At 38.7% G+C, this 15,226-nt stretch overlaps 3 protein-coding genes across 6 annotated transcripts; 1 reads left to right on the forward strand and 2 right to left on the reverse strand.

The window, feature by feature from the left end:
- Positions 1-5,744: 5,744 nt before the first annotated feature.
- On the reverse strand, positions 5,745-10,068 carry cdca8 (cell division cycle associated 8). 4 transcript variants are annotated; one of them, XM_057355480.1, is made up of 11 exons: positions 10,013-10,068; positions 8,978-9,078; positions 8,763-8,891; positions 8,087-8,124; positions 7,912-7,987; positions 7,763-7,824; positions 7,471-7,553; positions 7,089-7,184; positions 6,857-6,986; positions 6,690-6,776; positions 5,745-6,501 (listed from the first exon to the last, which is right to left on the reverse strand). In XM_057355480.1, exons 2-11 carry the CDS (start codon positions 9,069-9,071, stop codon positions 6,466-6,468), a joined length of 831 nt encoding a protein of 276 aa, XP_057211463.1. In that variant the 5' UTR covers positions 9,072-9,078; positions 10,013-10,068; the 3' UTR covers positions 5,745-6,465. The 4 variants fall into 4 exon arrangements, with proteins under 4 accessions (XP_057211463.1, XP_057211460.1, XP_057211461.1 ...); XM_057355477.1 differs by lacking the exon at positions 10,013-10,068 and adding an exon at positions 9,200-9,295; XM_057355478.1 differs by lacking the exon at positions 10,013-10,068 and adding an exon at positions 9,158-9,259.
- On the forward strand, positions 9,480-11,541 carry c19h1orf109 (c19h1orf109 homolog (H. sapiens)). The gene is made up of 4 exons (XM_057355483.1): positions 9,480-9,958; positions 10,036-10,215; positions 10,414-10,532; positions 11,091-11,541. Exons 1-4 carry the CDS (start codon positions 9,690-9,692, stop codon positions 11,141-11,143), a joined length of 621 nt encoding a protein of 206 aa, XP_057211466.1. The 5' UTR covers positions 9,480-9,689; the 3' UTR covers positions 11,144-11,541.
- A 171-nt stretch (positions 11,542-11,712) lies between these two features.
- cldn35 (claudin 35) lies at positions 11,713-15,027 on the reverse strand. Its single transcript, XM_057355481.1, has one exon. The coding sequence runs from the start codon at positions 13,314-13,316 to the stop codon at positions 12,630-12,632; it is 687 nt and encodes a 228-aa protein (XP_057211464.1). The 5' UTR covers positions 13,317-15,027; the 3' UTR covers positions 11,713-12,629.
- Positions 15,028-15,226: the final 199 nt, after the last annotated feature.

A 15,226-nucleotide genomic window follows, 5' to 3' on the forward strand; every position in this document is an offset into this window, starting at 1 on the left:
CGCAACCTAATTTTATTCTCAGTGTCACGCAAGTTTGTCTCTTAGCTGTCTCATACCTCCATCCCTTTAAAATATAAATTTAAAGATGTAAAAAACAAAGCTAATGCACCACTTCTAAGCAGTTCTTGGCCAGTGTGCAGTTCACATTTCTCCAATAATAGAAAATCCTTAGAGACTGGCATAGAAGAATTAGCCGTAGCTCTGTTTACTTGTATGAGAACCTCCATGGGCCTTTCTTTAGCTTCTTTGATGTTTGTGCCTCATTCAATGTTCCTGACAGATAAAGCAACATATTGGATGTGCGAAGGGGGCATAATATGTCCTCTGAGTCTGCTGACGGCCCCTTTTACATTCATTTGCAAAGTCGATTGTAAAGTAGCACGCCTTTCCTGCAGCAGATGCCCTTGTTACCGTATCACCTCGGGTTTGTGGTGACAGAGGGGTGGCTCATCAAAACACCATTAAGGTTCAGACCATTTGGCAGAGGGTACGTGCCCAGACTGCCTCCATATCATCAGGGACTGATCAAAGTAATCCTCACCATCTATTATGTAATTAGTCAGTTGGTATGGGTTAGACTTGCCAGATTTGTATTATTTTTATAAATTCTGTTGTCTTTACTAATCTTACATATAAAGAACTTTTCTTGTATATCTTATTAAAGTTACATTGGCAATGACGGCTAATATCTATTCCTCACGTGTTGCTTCATTATACAGTATCCAGGGAGACTTGTTCAACTTTTTAATGTAAAGTATCAACATTGTTTCAGATATCATATTAAAAAAATGAGACGCAAATAATGTGTAACATTAATTGTACGTCTGTCCAATAAATGATACATAAGAAAAAATATAACAAGCAAGAGACTAAAGCAAAAGTCTCAGTCGCTCGTCATTTTATTTGAATTCATTCATTAATATCTAGGAAAAACAACTGAGGTATTAAAGAGATCTTTAATTTGTGATTTTTCTCTCCAAAAAACTTACTTCAAGACACCATACAAATCCACCAGCCTCATGTATGGCTGCATTCTAGCAAAAGTAAGTGAAAAGGAGGTGCCGCTGTGGCAGACTGAAAGTCTGTGAATAAATCGATTAGAGGACTCGCTTGACGGATGGTCCCGTAAGGGGGACAGGGCAGACTGAGGAATTAATTTGGCTCGTGAGAGCTGTGTCAAGGCAATCCATCTCCCCACAAATTTGGCAATTTCCTCCATCCCGCTGCATAATCAGACACCGGTCTCCTCAGGATTTGAAAAGTGATGATGCATGTGCCGACATATTTCCTCTGATGTGTTAGACATGATCGTTGATAATGAAGAACAAATTTGTTTTGAGAAAAAAAGGTGTATGGAGGGCCGACCTAAAAAACAAAGCAATTAAACGATTTAGCAAAGTAGATACTAGGCCCTGTAGGACAGTGGCCCGTAGGAACAATAGCTACAACTGATGCTAGCAGCAATGCATTCTGTGGAATGGAGTCCTCCAACTACATATTAACTGTCTAAAAACAAAGAAAAGTTATAGATTCTTTCAGTTCATGGATGTTATCCAAAAGCAGCTGTGATACAGTGTGTCTGCTAACAGGGGATCTGGAACGACTGCCTCACCAAGTACAGAATCTGCTCAAGCCTGTAAATGATAATTCAGCCATGGAGCTTCAAATGTCTTCAGCTTTGATCTTCAATATAAAAGTGAATTTGCCCTTATTGGATGTGAAGCATACATGCCTCTGCCTTAAATAAGTGTGTGTTAGAAGAACTGCAGCCTGCCAAAAGCTGTTAAGCTGAAATAGCCGTCAGTGCCGTCGTGACAATCTAGACCTCATTTCTGTAATGAGTGAATCACATTAACAAGTAATAATTGGATGCATTTGCAGACTCATCCCAACACTGAAGGTCAGAAAGAAAAGTACAGAGGGGAGATTGCTGACTACGTGGTGCAGGGACAAAGATATGTTTATTTCATTCTGTTTATATGCTTTTTAGTAAATGGATGTCTTTTAAATGGTTTTTAAAACTGAATTTAGAAAGAAAATTCTGCTTTGTTGGAAATTTTTCAAAAAATTTGACTATGAAGGTTTAGTCTATGCTCTGACAATTGAAACATGCTGCTCGGTTGTTTCAACCCATGGTTGGGTGAAATATGGACAGACCCAACCAATCATTTAAAATAATATAGGAAACATACAGTGAGGAAATAATTATTTGATCCCTTGCTGATTTTGTAAGTTTGCCTGCTTACAAAGAAATGAAGGGTCTATAATTTTTATGGTGGGTTTATTTTAACTGATAGAGACAGAATATATTTTAAAAAAAATCAAGGGAAAATTTTTTATATAAAGGTTATAAATTGATTTGCATTTCAGTCAGTGAAATAAGTATTTGATCCCCGAGCAAAACATAACTTTGTACTTGGTGGAGAAACCCTTGTTGGCAAGCACAGAGGTCAGACATTTCTGATAGTTGGTCACCAGGTTTGCACGTGTCAGGATACATTTAGTCCACTCCTCTGTCAATCTTTAAGGTTTCTTGGCTGTCCCTCAGCAAATTGGAGTTTTCGCCTCCTTCACAGATTTTCTATATGTATGGAATTCCAAACCTGACTTAATTAAAAATAAATAAATACAAAAATAAAATAAATGAGTATTTACACTTTTATTTCCTTAGAGCTGGTGAAGCTTGATGACAAATAAACTGTGTGCACAACTGCAAAAAAAATGTTATTGGGTTGAAAGAAATGTATACACACAAAGAAAGGGGGGGGGGTGCTGTGTGGTGGATGAAAAAATAAATTTGATGCAAAAAAATTTACCAAAAACAGAGTGAATGAGGTAGGGCATCTCTTTGTTGAGGTGGGTTGTGGAAAGCTGCTTCCTCCTCCTCCTCCTCTTCTTCCACCTCGTCTGGTAAAGCTGCACCTCCAGTGATTGCAATGCTGTGTAGCATTGCTGTAACTACTACTACAGCATCTTTGTGACTTCAGACGCAGACGCTGAAGGAAAGATGAGTGACACCAGACCCAACAATGCAGATGACCTGAAGGCCGCTATCAAAGCAAGCTGGGCTTCCATTACACCTGAGCAGTGCCACAGGCTGATTACCTCCATGCCACGCCGCATTGATGCAGTAATTCATGCAAAAGGAGGCCCAACCGAGTATTGAGTGCATAGAAATGAACATACTTTTCAGAACCCTGACATTTGTGTTTAAAATATCCTTTTTCTTTATTAATATTCTAATTTTCTGAGACACTGAATTTTGGGTTTTCATTATCTGTAAGCCATAATCATCAAAATTTCAAGAAATAAAGGCTTGAAATATTTAACTCTATGTGTAATGAATCTATATAATATATGGGTTTCACTTTCTGAAATGAGTGACCAAAAATATTGACCTTTTTCATGATATTCAAATTTTTTGAGATGTACCTGTAGGCTACCTAACGGTGCTGTTTGAATGGGCATGATAGGCACGTATCGATGGCGTGAGATGCGTGTCTCACTGCGTTTACATGAGCATGCACTTTTGGTTTGATTTAATTCAGGATCCCTAAATCACATTGAGGACTTTTCATTAAACTCTTAGTATCTAAGAGCAGCATCTATGAAATATGCATTATAATTTACGTGTTATGCATTGCAAAGTTAGGAAATGCGAATGTAAACTGTATTTGCAGATGCGTTTCAAACGCATTGATTGTAATGCTTGCGTAGACTTCAGTGAAATGCGCTGGTTTCTCTCGGCGTTCTGAGCTGGTTTGTGCGAGTCTCATCGACAAACAACTCAAGCTCTTATCAGCTCCATCCAGCGCATTTACAATAAATGTGATCACTAGTGAATAATTTCACGCGCTTCCATGTCCAAGTGTATTCTTCCAAGTGTCTCATAGCAGACCTGTTGTTGTGCAGTTTCTGTTCATGTGTGCAAAGACATTTTAGAAATCTCGACCGGATAATGTTTTACGGCAATGTCCCTAATAAAGAGTATGTAGGCTATGTGTGGTAACCCTATCTACATACAGTTAGGGTGATATTAAATGACTAGATTGCCTTCTCTATGCAACTTCGTCAACCTCGTTTCGTTTGGTCAACCCACAAGGTGTCCCTGTGGCTTTAAAGCTTCAGAACCGCCGCTCTGAGATCGATTGCTAATATCTGAGGTGAAACACGCCCACACTCATTAGCATACAGACAAAGAAATAAATAAATGTGAAAATAAATAAATGTAGGAATAAATACATATACTGTATACATGAATAAATGTGGAAATAAATAAATGTATAAATAAATGAAAAAATAAATAAACGTGAAAAAATATATAATTACACATAAATAAGGAAATAAAAGAATAAATACTCGTTTATTTTTGCTTTTTTACATTTCTTTGTGGATTTATTTTTGTATTTATTTATTTTTAATTAAGTCAGGTTTGGAATTCCATACTATAGGACTAGGGTCTAGAGACTGGCTAGGACATTTGATGTGCTTCTCCTTAAGCCACTCGTTGGTTGTCTTGGCAATATGTTTTGGGTCTTTGTCGTGTTAAAGGCACATCCATGACCCATCTTCAGTGACCTAGTTAAGGGGAGGAGGTTCTCGTCCACGATTTTACGGTACACTGGCCCGTCCCTCAGCCCCTCAATGTGGTGAAGTCACCCTGTACCCGCTGTGCTTCTCTGTAGGGATGGTGTTCTTGGGGTCATAGTCAGCATTTCTCTCCCTCCAAAAACAGGAGTCAATTTTGGTCTCACAGCAGTGCCAGCACTTTCGCCAAAGCCTTTTCTGAATCATTTTGATGTTCATTGTCAAACTTCAGACGGGTCTTCTTTGGCAGGAGGACAATGCGGGTGCTTCAGGATTTCAATCTATTGTGGCATAGCGTGTTACCAATGTTTTGCTTGCTAACTGTGGTCCCAACTGTCTTGAAATCATTAACAAGCTTCTTCCGTGTAGTTCTGGGCTGATCTGTAACCGTTCTCATGATCATCTTTACCCCATTGGGGAAATCTTGCAGGGAGCTCCAGACCAAGGGCAATTGATAGTTATTTTGTATTTCTATATAGTAAAAAAAAAGTATAGTATAGTATAGGCACATAACCAATCTGTGGAGCCAGAATTCTTGCTGGTTGGTAGGGGATCAAATACTTATTTCACTGACTGAAATGCAAATCAATGTATAACCTTTATATAACATTTTCCCCTGGTTTTTTTAATATTCTGTCTCTATCAGTTAAAATAAACCAAACATAAAAATTATAGACCCTTCATTTCTTTGTAAGCAGGCAAACTAACAAAATCAGCAGGGGATCAAATAATTATTTCCCTCACTATAACTTATATGACCTAACCATTGGGACAACTGGTATGTTTATGCCATGGCTTAAAACAACCAAGCATTTTGAGTGTTGCGTCAATATGTGCACACTGCCCTCTAGTGAGATATAAAATTGGTAGCACAGAAAATATCTCAGTTAAATTTATGATCATTATTGCGGGGCATTTATGAGCTTAAATGAACCTTACATATTTCCTCAAGTACAGAGTCTTCCTTGAGTTGAATGTTTTTGCTCGGAGGTCTTTCTAATGATCGGTCTGCTTGAGCATTCATGAGATGCAGGATCTCGCAGTGGTTTGTGATAATTAACAAGATAAAAAATGTATAAAGCCTGTAAATAGATACAAGCTTGGTTTAGACATAAGCCAACAGTAAGAAAGACTGAATCTGGGGATTTGCTTATATTCTGTAAAGACATGTTTTTTTTTATTTCATATACCTTCTTCACCTGACATCAGTTCACTTACCGTAGTTTTACCATACAACCACCAGAGGGCAATCTAGTTAAACAATACTGTGGAACAGTCACTCAGTAGTTATACGCTGTCAAAATACACTACAGTTCAACGGTTTAGTGTCACCTGACTGAAATGTTTCTAATCAACTTAATCTTAACATCTGCACTATTATTCTAATATGTGGGAAAATATCAAAAACAAACTTGTGAAAAGTGGTATACTTTCCATGTTTTGACAATTCATTCCTGTGGACTGCAGGCTTTTGATGTATTGAAAAAAAGTAGTGTTAACTTTGTGTCTGACAGAGAAAAGAAAAACAGATGGGTTTGATGGCGAGTAAAAGGCAATTTTCATTTTCGAAATGATAGGTTTCATATTCATATGCAAATCACAGCAACAGGCAGGAAAGAACATTTAGGGTTGTGTAATCTCGTCTTTCTAAAAAGTCATATTTACAGAAGTTAGAACACACTACACAGATCACGTGCAATACAAAACTGCTACTAATCGTATTTACATGTATCCTTTAAAAGCTTTCAGAAGTCACTGAATATAAAGAAAAACCCCTACAATGTTATAAAACGTATAAAATCGGTCTTAATAAAAGACAATAATGTGTATAAAGAAAAATGAAAGGAAAGCGTGCTGTACAAAGCTGGCAGAGTTGTTTCACTTTGACATTCCACAAAGAGTTGTGAGACGATTCTGCAAATAGACAGAAGAACAGAAAAAAATCTATTTATGGTGCCACTTTTTTAAGGGTGGCATTTATAAAAACAGGTTAAATTCAATACACTCAAAGAACCCAAAAGAATGAGGTGAACAATGCTTTCAGACCAAGAAAAGCATGATCAGGTAGTGATCATTAAGAATTAATAAACAGCAACACATACCTGCAGGTTTCTTATCCTGCGTAGTGCTTTCTCATCTAGCTGACTCAGATCCACAGAGTCCATCTCATTGGCCAGCAGCTGAATGCACTGTAATGACAAATAAAAGATGTTCACCCTGTGTGACATAAACACACAACATGCTTTACACAATAAGCAAAAACACTCACCTCTCCATTTCCAAGTGGGACGCTAATGACAATGTCTTCTGCACTCCCAGCAATGGGTGAGCCATTGACAGACATGCTAAACACCTTCTCCTGATGCCGTGGAAGTCTGATTGCTGGAGTCTTTGGCAATCTGCAAGAGAGAACGGCAGTGCTTTATATATAAACGTAAATGTAAATCTGTACTGACAGAAGTTAAAATCAATGCCACATAATGGCAAGAGTCCGTATTTACCTGGAGTCAAATCGTGGTGTAATGAGTGGTGTTGGGCCAATGACTGAAGACTCTAGAAAAGTTCTAGCAGGGGTGACCAGAGGCTTTCTTGTAGACCTATGAGGGGGAAAAGGCAATCCATTGGTCTTCTTAAGGGGTAACAATAACTAAAAAGATCAGGTAAAGTGTGTAATTTCTGCAACCAATTGAATTGCAATAACTTTTGTGCCCAAAGCTAAGGAAGCCCAGAGAGCCATGTAATATTTTTACTTCTGTCTTGTTTTCTCTAGATCATAAGTTTTTTTACAGCTTCTGGGTATCTGTTTACCTTAAAAATGATGGCATGTACAATTTAAAAATAATTAAGTCTGAAATTAGCCCATTAGTCATTTCTCTTTCTTACTTTCGAATGGTGCTTCCCTGAGTGCTGACAGCGAGAGCTTTAGCCTTCTTGGAAGTCGAAGGTGCCTTCTTTGGCGCTTTCTTCTGCAGATTAAGAAGACATAGATAGGTTTGTACATAGACAGCAGACTATCGTGATTTCTCGTAACATTTCAACTAGAGAATAAAAACCCATAAAAAAGGTTTTCCTTCTAGTAACCATGACGACATGGTTGTTTTTATGTGCACTCATCAATTTAATTTGAGCTGTCTGATATCAAAACAGCATAATGTAGATCACTGAGCTCACTAACCTTCTTCACTGTAGACTTCAGGGGTGCCATGATTTCATCATCAGAATTTGCACTGTTCTTGGCTTTTCATAAATAGAAAGAGAGAAAAAGCATCTTAACAAATGATGGCAAATACACTATAGAAGTTAAGAGATGGCTGTGCAATGTACCTTTTAAAGCAACTTTGGAAGGAATTGCATTATTCTCAGCAATAGCAAGTTCAACCTGGGCAGCTTCCTCTGGCACCTGCACGCACAGTTAAGATTTCGATCAAGATCAACTTGTCAAAAACATAATGCTAAGCAATAAACAGATTAAAATGTAACAAATGTTGAAAAGAACTACCTTTGAATCATCCACTGGTGACTTTGGCTTGTCCAAATCTTAGAGAAAAGCAAGAAATACAAATCATTAGAAGAGAATATTAAAATGGTAGGTTAGTATATGGATGAGATTTTTTAATATGATGTTCATTTATTAAAAAAGACCTAACCGTCTCGCTCTCTCTCAACAGGCATTGTTCTGGCTTTTGTGGAAACTAGTAACTTGGTATTAGCACCTATTGTATTAGAATGTTTTAGACTGTAAATCGTATTATATTGTATTGTCATTGTGTTGAATGTCTGTACTAGAAGCTTCCAACACCAAAGAAAATTCCTTGTGTGTGCAAGCACACTTGGCAATAAAGCTCTTCTGATTCTGATTCTGATTATTGCTCCTTTATGACATATCGCTGTATTGCTCCCTGAACTCTGTGTAAGTCGCTTTGGATAAAAGAATCTGCTAAATGTAAAATGTAATTTGATATGCTTTATTTGACCTTTTATTCTGTGAAAGAGAAAACTTTGACAATTATGAAAAACAAGCAATTTCCCTTAAATCTAATTTCTATAAATTGCTAAACAATAATATTAACATAAAAATGTATGCTATACAAAAGTTTAGACAGGAATTGAAAACACAAAAAATCACAGTTAAGTGTACATGGTAGAATACATGTGGAATTACAAAACATTCTTACTGCAGTATTCAATCCAGTTCATCTTCCTCACTGCCATTGGCAGTTTTATCAGTGCTGCCACATAAAGGTTGTCTGCATCTTTCAGAAGGTCGTTGGTCTTGTCCTTCAATCTCTCAACAACGGTGCGAACTGCAAACACAGAATACATTCAACATCTGGTCGCAAATACAAATGAAGCATCAAGGTATGCAAGTCAGCAGGAGCAAATATATGACCTTCGTCGTCAAAATCTAGCAGAAAAGCTTCCAGTTTGCGCGTCTTCGGGTTTTTCTTGTTTTTTGAAGTCTGTGTCCGTTTTCTCGGTGCCATGATGAATCTGTAAAACAAAAGCGTCAACTTTTCTTAAATCGGAGTCGACCTTAGATTTGTGTTGTAGAAATACCTTAAATGCATACGTTAAAAAAAAGGTTGTATGTTTGTTTGTTTATTTATTTTACTTCAATAACCCTTGTCTCAGCCGAACTATCCCCAACCACAGCGATCGCCAACAGTTGTTGAAGCTTCTTTTCAAATGTAACGCTACTGTGTTTCTCATCCAATCAGTGAGCGGTTGTGACCTCCGCCTTGTAACCCCTAGCAGTCTCTTGACCAATAAGATAACACCGCACTAAACCGGAAGAATGAAATCTGACCAATGGTTGAGTGTTTTGCTGTTTCCGCTGCAGTAAGAAAGAAGCCGATTGGCGGATGGTTGCACAGTTAGGTAGGTGTGGGTGTGTTAAGACAGTCACATCGATCGGGCTTGTCTCTGTAATCACGTGTGCATATATGATGGAAACTGAAAGAGTTTATGGTTTGTAAAATAAATAAACGTGTAAGAAATAAGACCGCATGTGCAATGCTAATGATATTTTGTATATACCTTTAATAAACGTATCGCACTAACGCGCTTTAGTAAAACCTGCTTCTGTTAACAGGAATTTAAAAATGTCTAGTCCTGTTTCAGCGTCGTTTCACGAACAGCTTCATAAATGCTTTGAGGTTTTAAAAGTGAATAAAAGTATTTGGGAAGGTGTGTTAGTTGAATGTACTTCTATGATGAGCTCTCTTGGAAACCTCGCCACCCAGATAAAGGCTTTGAAAAACGTGCAGCTCGCAAACACACCTCTGGCTCATTTCCCTAGTTTACAAGAACGACTTCATTATAAACTCTCACTGGCTGTGGATACAGTTCTGAGAAAGTTAGACGAGAACATGTAAGTCCTGCTTAATATTGGCGAAAAGAATGCTTCTTTAAAACATGTATTCACCATTATGTTGTCTTTATTGGTAGGGATGCTCTTCAGACAGCGAGGAACACCATCAGTCAACACGTGTCTGCTGCTTTCCAGTTCTATGAGAAAAACACAAACACACTTGACATTGTTTGTTGTGTCGCCAGATCAGCCACGTGTCCCTCCATCGCAGACATGTTAGAGTGGCTTCAAGACGCAGATCGTCATTACCGCCTCCAGTATCCTCTGAAACCATTCTGTTATAGGTTGTTGATAGACCGTGTGATTGGCAATACATTTGTATATTTATATGATAGACTACATTCACAAATCCTGTTATGAGTAAAGTTTATGAATCCGTTCAAGTTTGAAGTATTTATGTACCAGTTAAGGCTTGTCACCAAACAGCACAGGACTTTCCTCATCTTCATGCTTAGATTACTGCAGAGAAGAAACTTTCTGCAGATGCTGACACCCACTGATCTTACCTTAATGGAAACCGCACCAAAGAGATGGGACTCTTTGCGTTTACCTAGTAGAGAGGAGAGAATTGGAGGTATTTCCACTGTATTCTGTATCATATGAGGTTACAAATTTTGGCTAATTTTACATCTGGTAATAACGGCTGTCATGGGGGATTTGATCTGGGCACAATATAGGTGTATACCTACCATACATACACATAAATAATCCTTTACAGAACATTTTTCTTATGCATGGCATCAATATCCAGATCATATGAAAGATGTACCTGTAATATTCAGTTAACTACAATTAAAATGACCAAGTATTCCCATTCATGTTTATAGACACAGACAGTCACACGACACATTGAGCCAGATGCAAACATGGCCTGAAGTATTGTGTAACAGTTTGTAATCCTGTAGATTCTGTTGACACATCTCATTGCATTCGTGTGTATGTTGTTTATTTATAGTATGGTATGCAACTTTATAGGTGTCACACAGTGATTGCAATTGTAAGATGACCTGTAACAATAGATATATAAATTTTACATTTAAAAAAGAGGTATTTGTCTCATAGTTTGTATTGCCCAGTTTTTTTTGCAAACATTACGCTTGTATTAATATTTTATGTATTTTTTGTGTTTCAGATGCACTGTGTCAAGTGTCCTTCATGGAAATGTCTTCCAAAGCTCAGCTTTGAGATGATTGGTAGGCTTTCGCTGCATCTTGTGTATGATGTTGTTGTTAGTATGGCAACAAAATATTAAAGGACCACCGGAGACCTAAAGAGAGACATTTCATTACCTGGATGTACCTGGACAATGACAAGGACTGTATATCAGCATCACTGTTCAGCACACTGAGAATTGGTTTTGATTATGTAAAATAATTAATTTTACAATTTCTTGTATGAATCTATGAAAACCACAGTCAGTATTTTATTGCTCCGAGTAAAAACAAGACCATTTTAAATTTTTCAAAGAGATTTTCATATGTCCACTTTAAGCGTTTAAGAGATACTGTCCACTGTAGTGACCAATATGTGCAAGAGTTTGAGATTGTGTGTTTATTCAACGCAAACAAATAAAATAAGATGAAAGAACTGTCACGTCACACTTTTATTTTATTACACGGTTTAAAACTCACATTTTCAATCAATAAATAGAGAAATCATGCACAAACATACACAGTAAGTTAGTGGTTTCATCTAATGACAACAGCACTGAGCTGTGATATGTCAATTAAACACTTATTTTAAGGAACAGAGAGAAGTCAATACTATTGGACAAATTAAAATAAATTAGACAAGGTTCACATAAATAGCGGAGTGTAAATGAATCAACAGTTCTCATGAGAGCACAAAATACGAAGAGACTAACAAGTAATTCTGAAAATCTTGGACCCACTGCAATACTGCTATAGTGCTACTAACACACAGAGAGAGCTTTGTGTAAAACAAACGTAAATTAAAGGTGTACCCAGTATTTTTCACATTTAATTTTTTTTACCTCTGAATCAACAATACTTCTCTAAGATATTTAGAATGATGTACAATCAAGTGAGATGAAAAAATGGTTTGTTCTCCATAAAGTCAGACCTTGGGGACCACCATGTTGAGATCACATGACCAGCTGTATCGTGCAGTGTGACCAGGTTATTTTCTATAAAGCTGAATTGTGCATTCTGTTATGTTAAAGTACAGAGATAACATTGGGAGGACCACTGAAATGAGTTTTTTTCTACCAAACAGAGGGGATGTCCAGCTATCTTGGTGATCCTAGCAGCAGAGACTGACACACTTCAGCTTTAAGAGCTTATCGGACTATTCCAGTATTTAAAGCACTTTGCAAAACATTAACATCTAAATAAACAAGCAAACCATAGAATATACCAACAAACACAATATACATATTAGACACAATGTAATAGCCCAAGTTATGCATCATAATGTGTGTGCGATCCAACAAAACTAAACAGAAAGAGTTAATAAATAATGACTGAAAAAGCAGGAAAACAGGAACTGACTGGACTTCAAGCGGCACAGATGAGCAAAATGCCTCTGTCCATCAAAACAAAAACATTTACTGAGTGCACCTTTAATTTTCATTTCCAATTACATTTCTCTGCAGATGTCTCCCTATTCATCCTTACCACTTTAAATCATGAACATCTGCTTTCATTTCCCTCTAAACATACTCCTTAAGAGGCAAGGAACTGTTGGTGATGGGCTTGGGAGGATCGGATGCAGAAGGCCTCGAGTTGGCAAAGCTACGGCCCATGTACCCCCGTCTGTACCCTTCTCTCTCAAAGTGCGGGCAGGTGCTGCTCAGCACCGCCCCACTGATCATAAGGATCACGGCTGCCGCCCATCCCAGATAAATGGCCTGACCCAGCTCCCGCTTGTTCTGCAGAGGAACATTGGGGTTGTAGAAGTCCTGCACCACACTGTTTGCTGTCCAAGACACGGGCACTAGGACGCACAGTCCCGTCAGGATGAAGAGCACCCCACCGGACAGAGCTATGCCGGCCTTGGCATGGCGATCGTCCCCGGCGCAGGTGGTGCACTTCATGCCACAGCAAGAGACGGTGCAGGACAACCAGCCCAAGAAGATGGCAATGCACATGAGAGCCCGTGCCGCCTGTATATCAGGCGGCAGAGCCAGCATGGAATCGTAGGTCTTACACTGCATGTGGCCGGTGGTCTGATAGATACAATTCATCCAGATTCCCTGCCAGACGATCTCGGAGGTGAGGATGTTGCTGCCTATGAAGGCCGTGACCTTCCACTGAGGCAACGCGGTCACCGCTATAGCCATTATCCAGCCTGTCACGGCACAGGTAAAGCTGATCAGTTGCATTCCAGTGTTCACCATACTGCCACCCTCTGAATACCACGCCTCCTCGGGCCACAACCTCGACGACACCTTTCCGCTTAGAAAAGGTCCTACTATGGATAATTGTCTCCCTCTTTTCTGCTCACAGAGGCTGGCACGATTGCCAAACCTCTACTTACTCCTGGAAAAGCTTTTTTGTCCTTTTCTCAAAACGAAGTTTCGTATAGCCGCATTATAGCTCGTCCCTGTTTGCGACCTCAGACTGTTGCGTTCACTTTCCTCACGTCTTTCTATGAGGTGATGAATAGTTAAACAATCCCGAAAACTGCTGCCAATTGTCTCAGCTCACCCACATGGAACTGACTGAACTTCTGAAGTTCCACCACCTTCGTCCTACATTCGCAGAAGCTGCTTGCTTCTCGTTCTCTTCTTGGTAAAGAAAGATCTACTCCTATCTCTGGGACATACGTCTCTAATGTTGGTGTTGCCTTCCCCAAATGGGTCACCCAGATTAAATTTGATACTGTAACATGGATGCCGTGGCTGTCCAAGATGGATTACCTCCAAAGACGCAAATAAACAACACGTCAAAAAAATGTAGACAAAATCAACACAAATGTAAACAGCCTTCGTAATTATTTCAGTTTCGGCTAAATTAAAAATCCCATCGAGGACGCTAAAAAAGTTTGTCAGATATGACACCACGTGGTGTCGGTGAGAAAGATATCCAAGGTCTTCTTCTAGGCTGTACGTGATGTTAAAAATCTGCAGGAGGGTCGAATCAAGAGCAGTCGAAACACAAAAAGGGTGCTGTGCCTCAGGCCACTTGAGCAAAGACAAAAGCAGTCTCCTCTTCTCCTCTGCAATAAAACCTTCAGCGGTTGGTTAGTTGCAGTCAGAGCGGTGATCACCCATTGGCGGCCGAAACACTTACAGGTGTTTCAAGTGTGCCGGCCTGTATCAGAAAAGGTCCCACGAAGCCAGTCTCATCTTGAAAAGAAAGCAAATAACAGTGTATAGAGAGAGACAGAGCGAGAGAGAGGAGGGAGGGCGAGCGTGGTGTCTGTTCGAGGGTCAATTTACACAAAACAATCTAGGTGCCCTTAACAATAGGGCTTAAAAATGGTCAATGCTTTTAAAGAGCCGCTGCTAAAAATGCTTACGCTCACGTTAGTTTTGACTGAAAATTGCTTTCTAAGAGAAGCTTGTCAAGGCTGTTTGCTTTTGTGGTCATGTATGAGGGTGGCAAGAATGACAAACTGTAAAACGCTTCCACTTTGCAACAGTACACCAATACATTTCTTGCCACAGGTATTGTGACTTTAAAGGGATAGTTCACCCAAAAATAATAATTGTGTCATTTACTCAACATCATGTTGTTTAAAACCTGTGAATTTTCATTTTTGGGGTGAACTGTCCTTGTAAGGGCTTTGATGTGTGCGGTACAAATGATCTGCTTACAGCAATATTATGTTACTTTGCAGGATGATTAAAGGTGATTTAACACAATGTGTTCTTTGAAGTTTTTTAATATAAATGCATATTTAATTAAAAACATGGAAAAGAGACAAGTTTTCAATGTCCTTATTTAAAAAAAGATACGTTACCCCGCTTTATAACCTACAGACGTTGGTGTCTATGCTTATGAATTAAATATTACGGGGCAAGATATCTGGATTATGTTTCCTTTTGTTGCTGCTTCTCCATGGCAACAGTGGTCATGACGACAGGACAGAGGAAATGACAGAAGGGGCACAAAAGAGAGGGCAGACTGATGGTACATAGAATCTCTACACAACTGTATCAGAAAATGGCATTTGAACAGTAAAGTTTAAAGCCTTATGATGCGTTATCAACAAGTAACCTCAGATATTTTGGTGGTTTTCAAATGATCAAATTTTAAATACACAAGTCATTTCTATTTTACTCCAGAATCAAACTCATGCTTT

Source organism: Triplophysa rosa, linkage group LG16 (assembly GCF_024868665.1).
Source record: "Triplophysa rosa linkage group LG16, Trosa_1v2, whole genome shotgun sequence".
NCBI lineage: Eukaryota > Metazoa > Chordata > Actinopteri > Cypriniformes > Nemacheilidae > Triplophysa > Triplophysa rosa.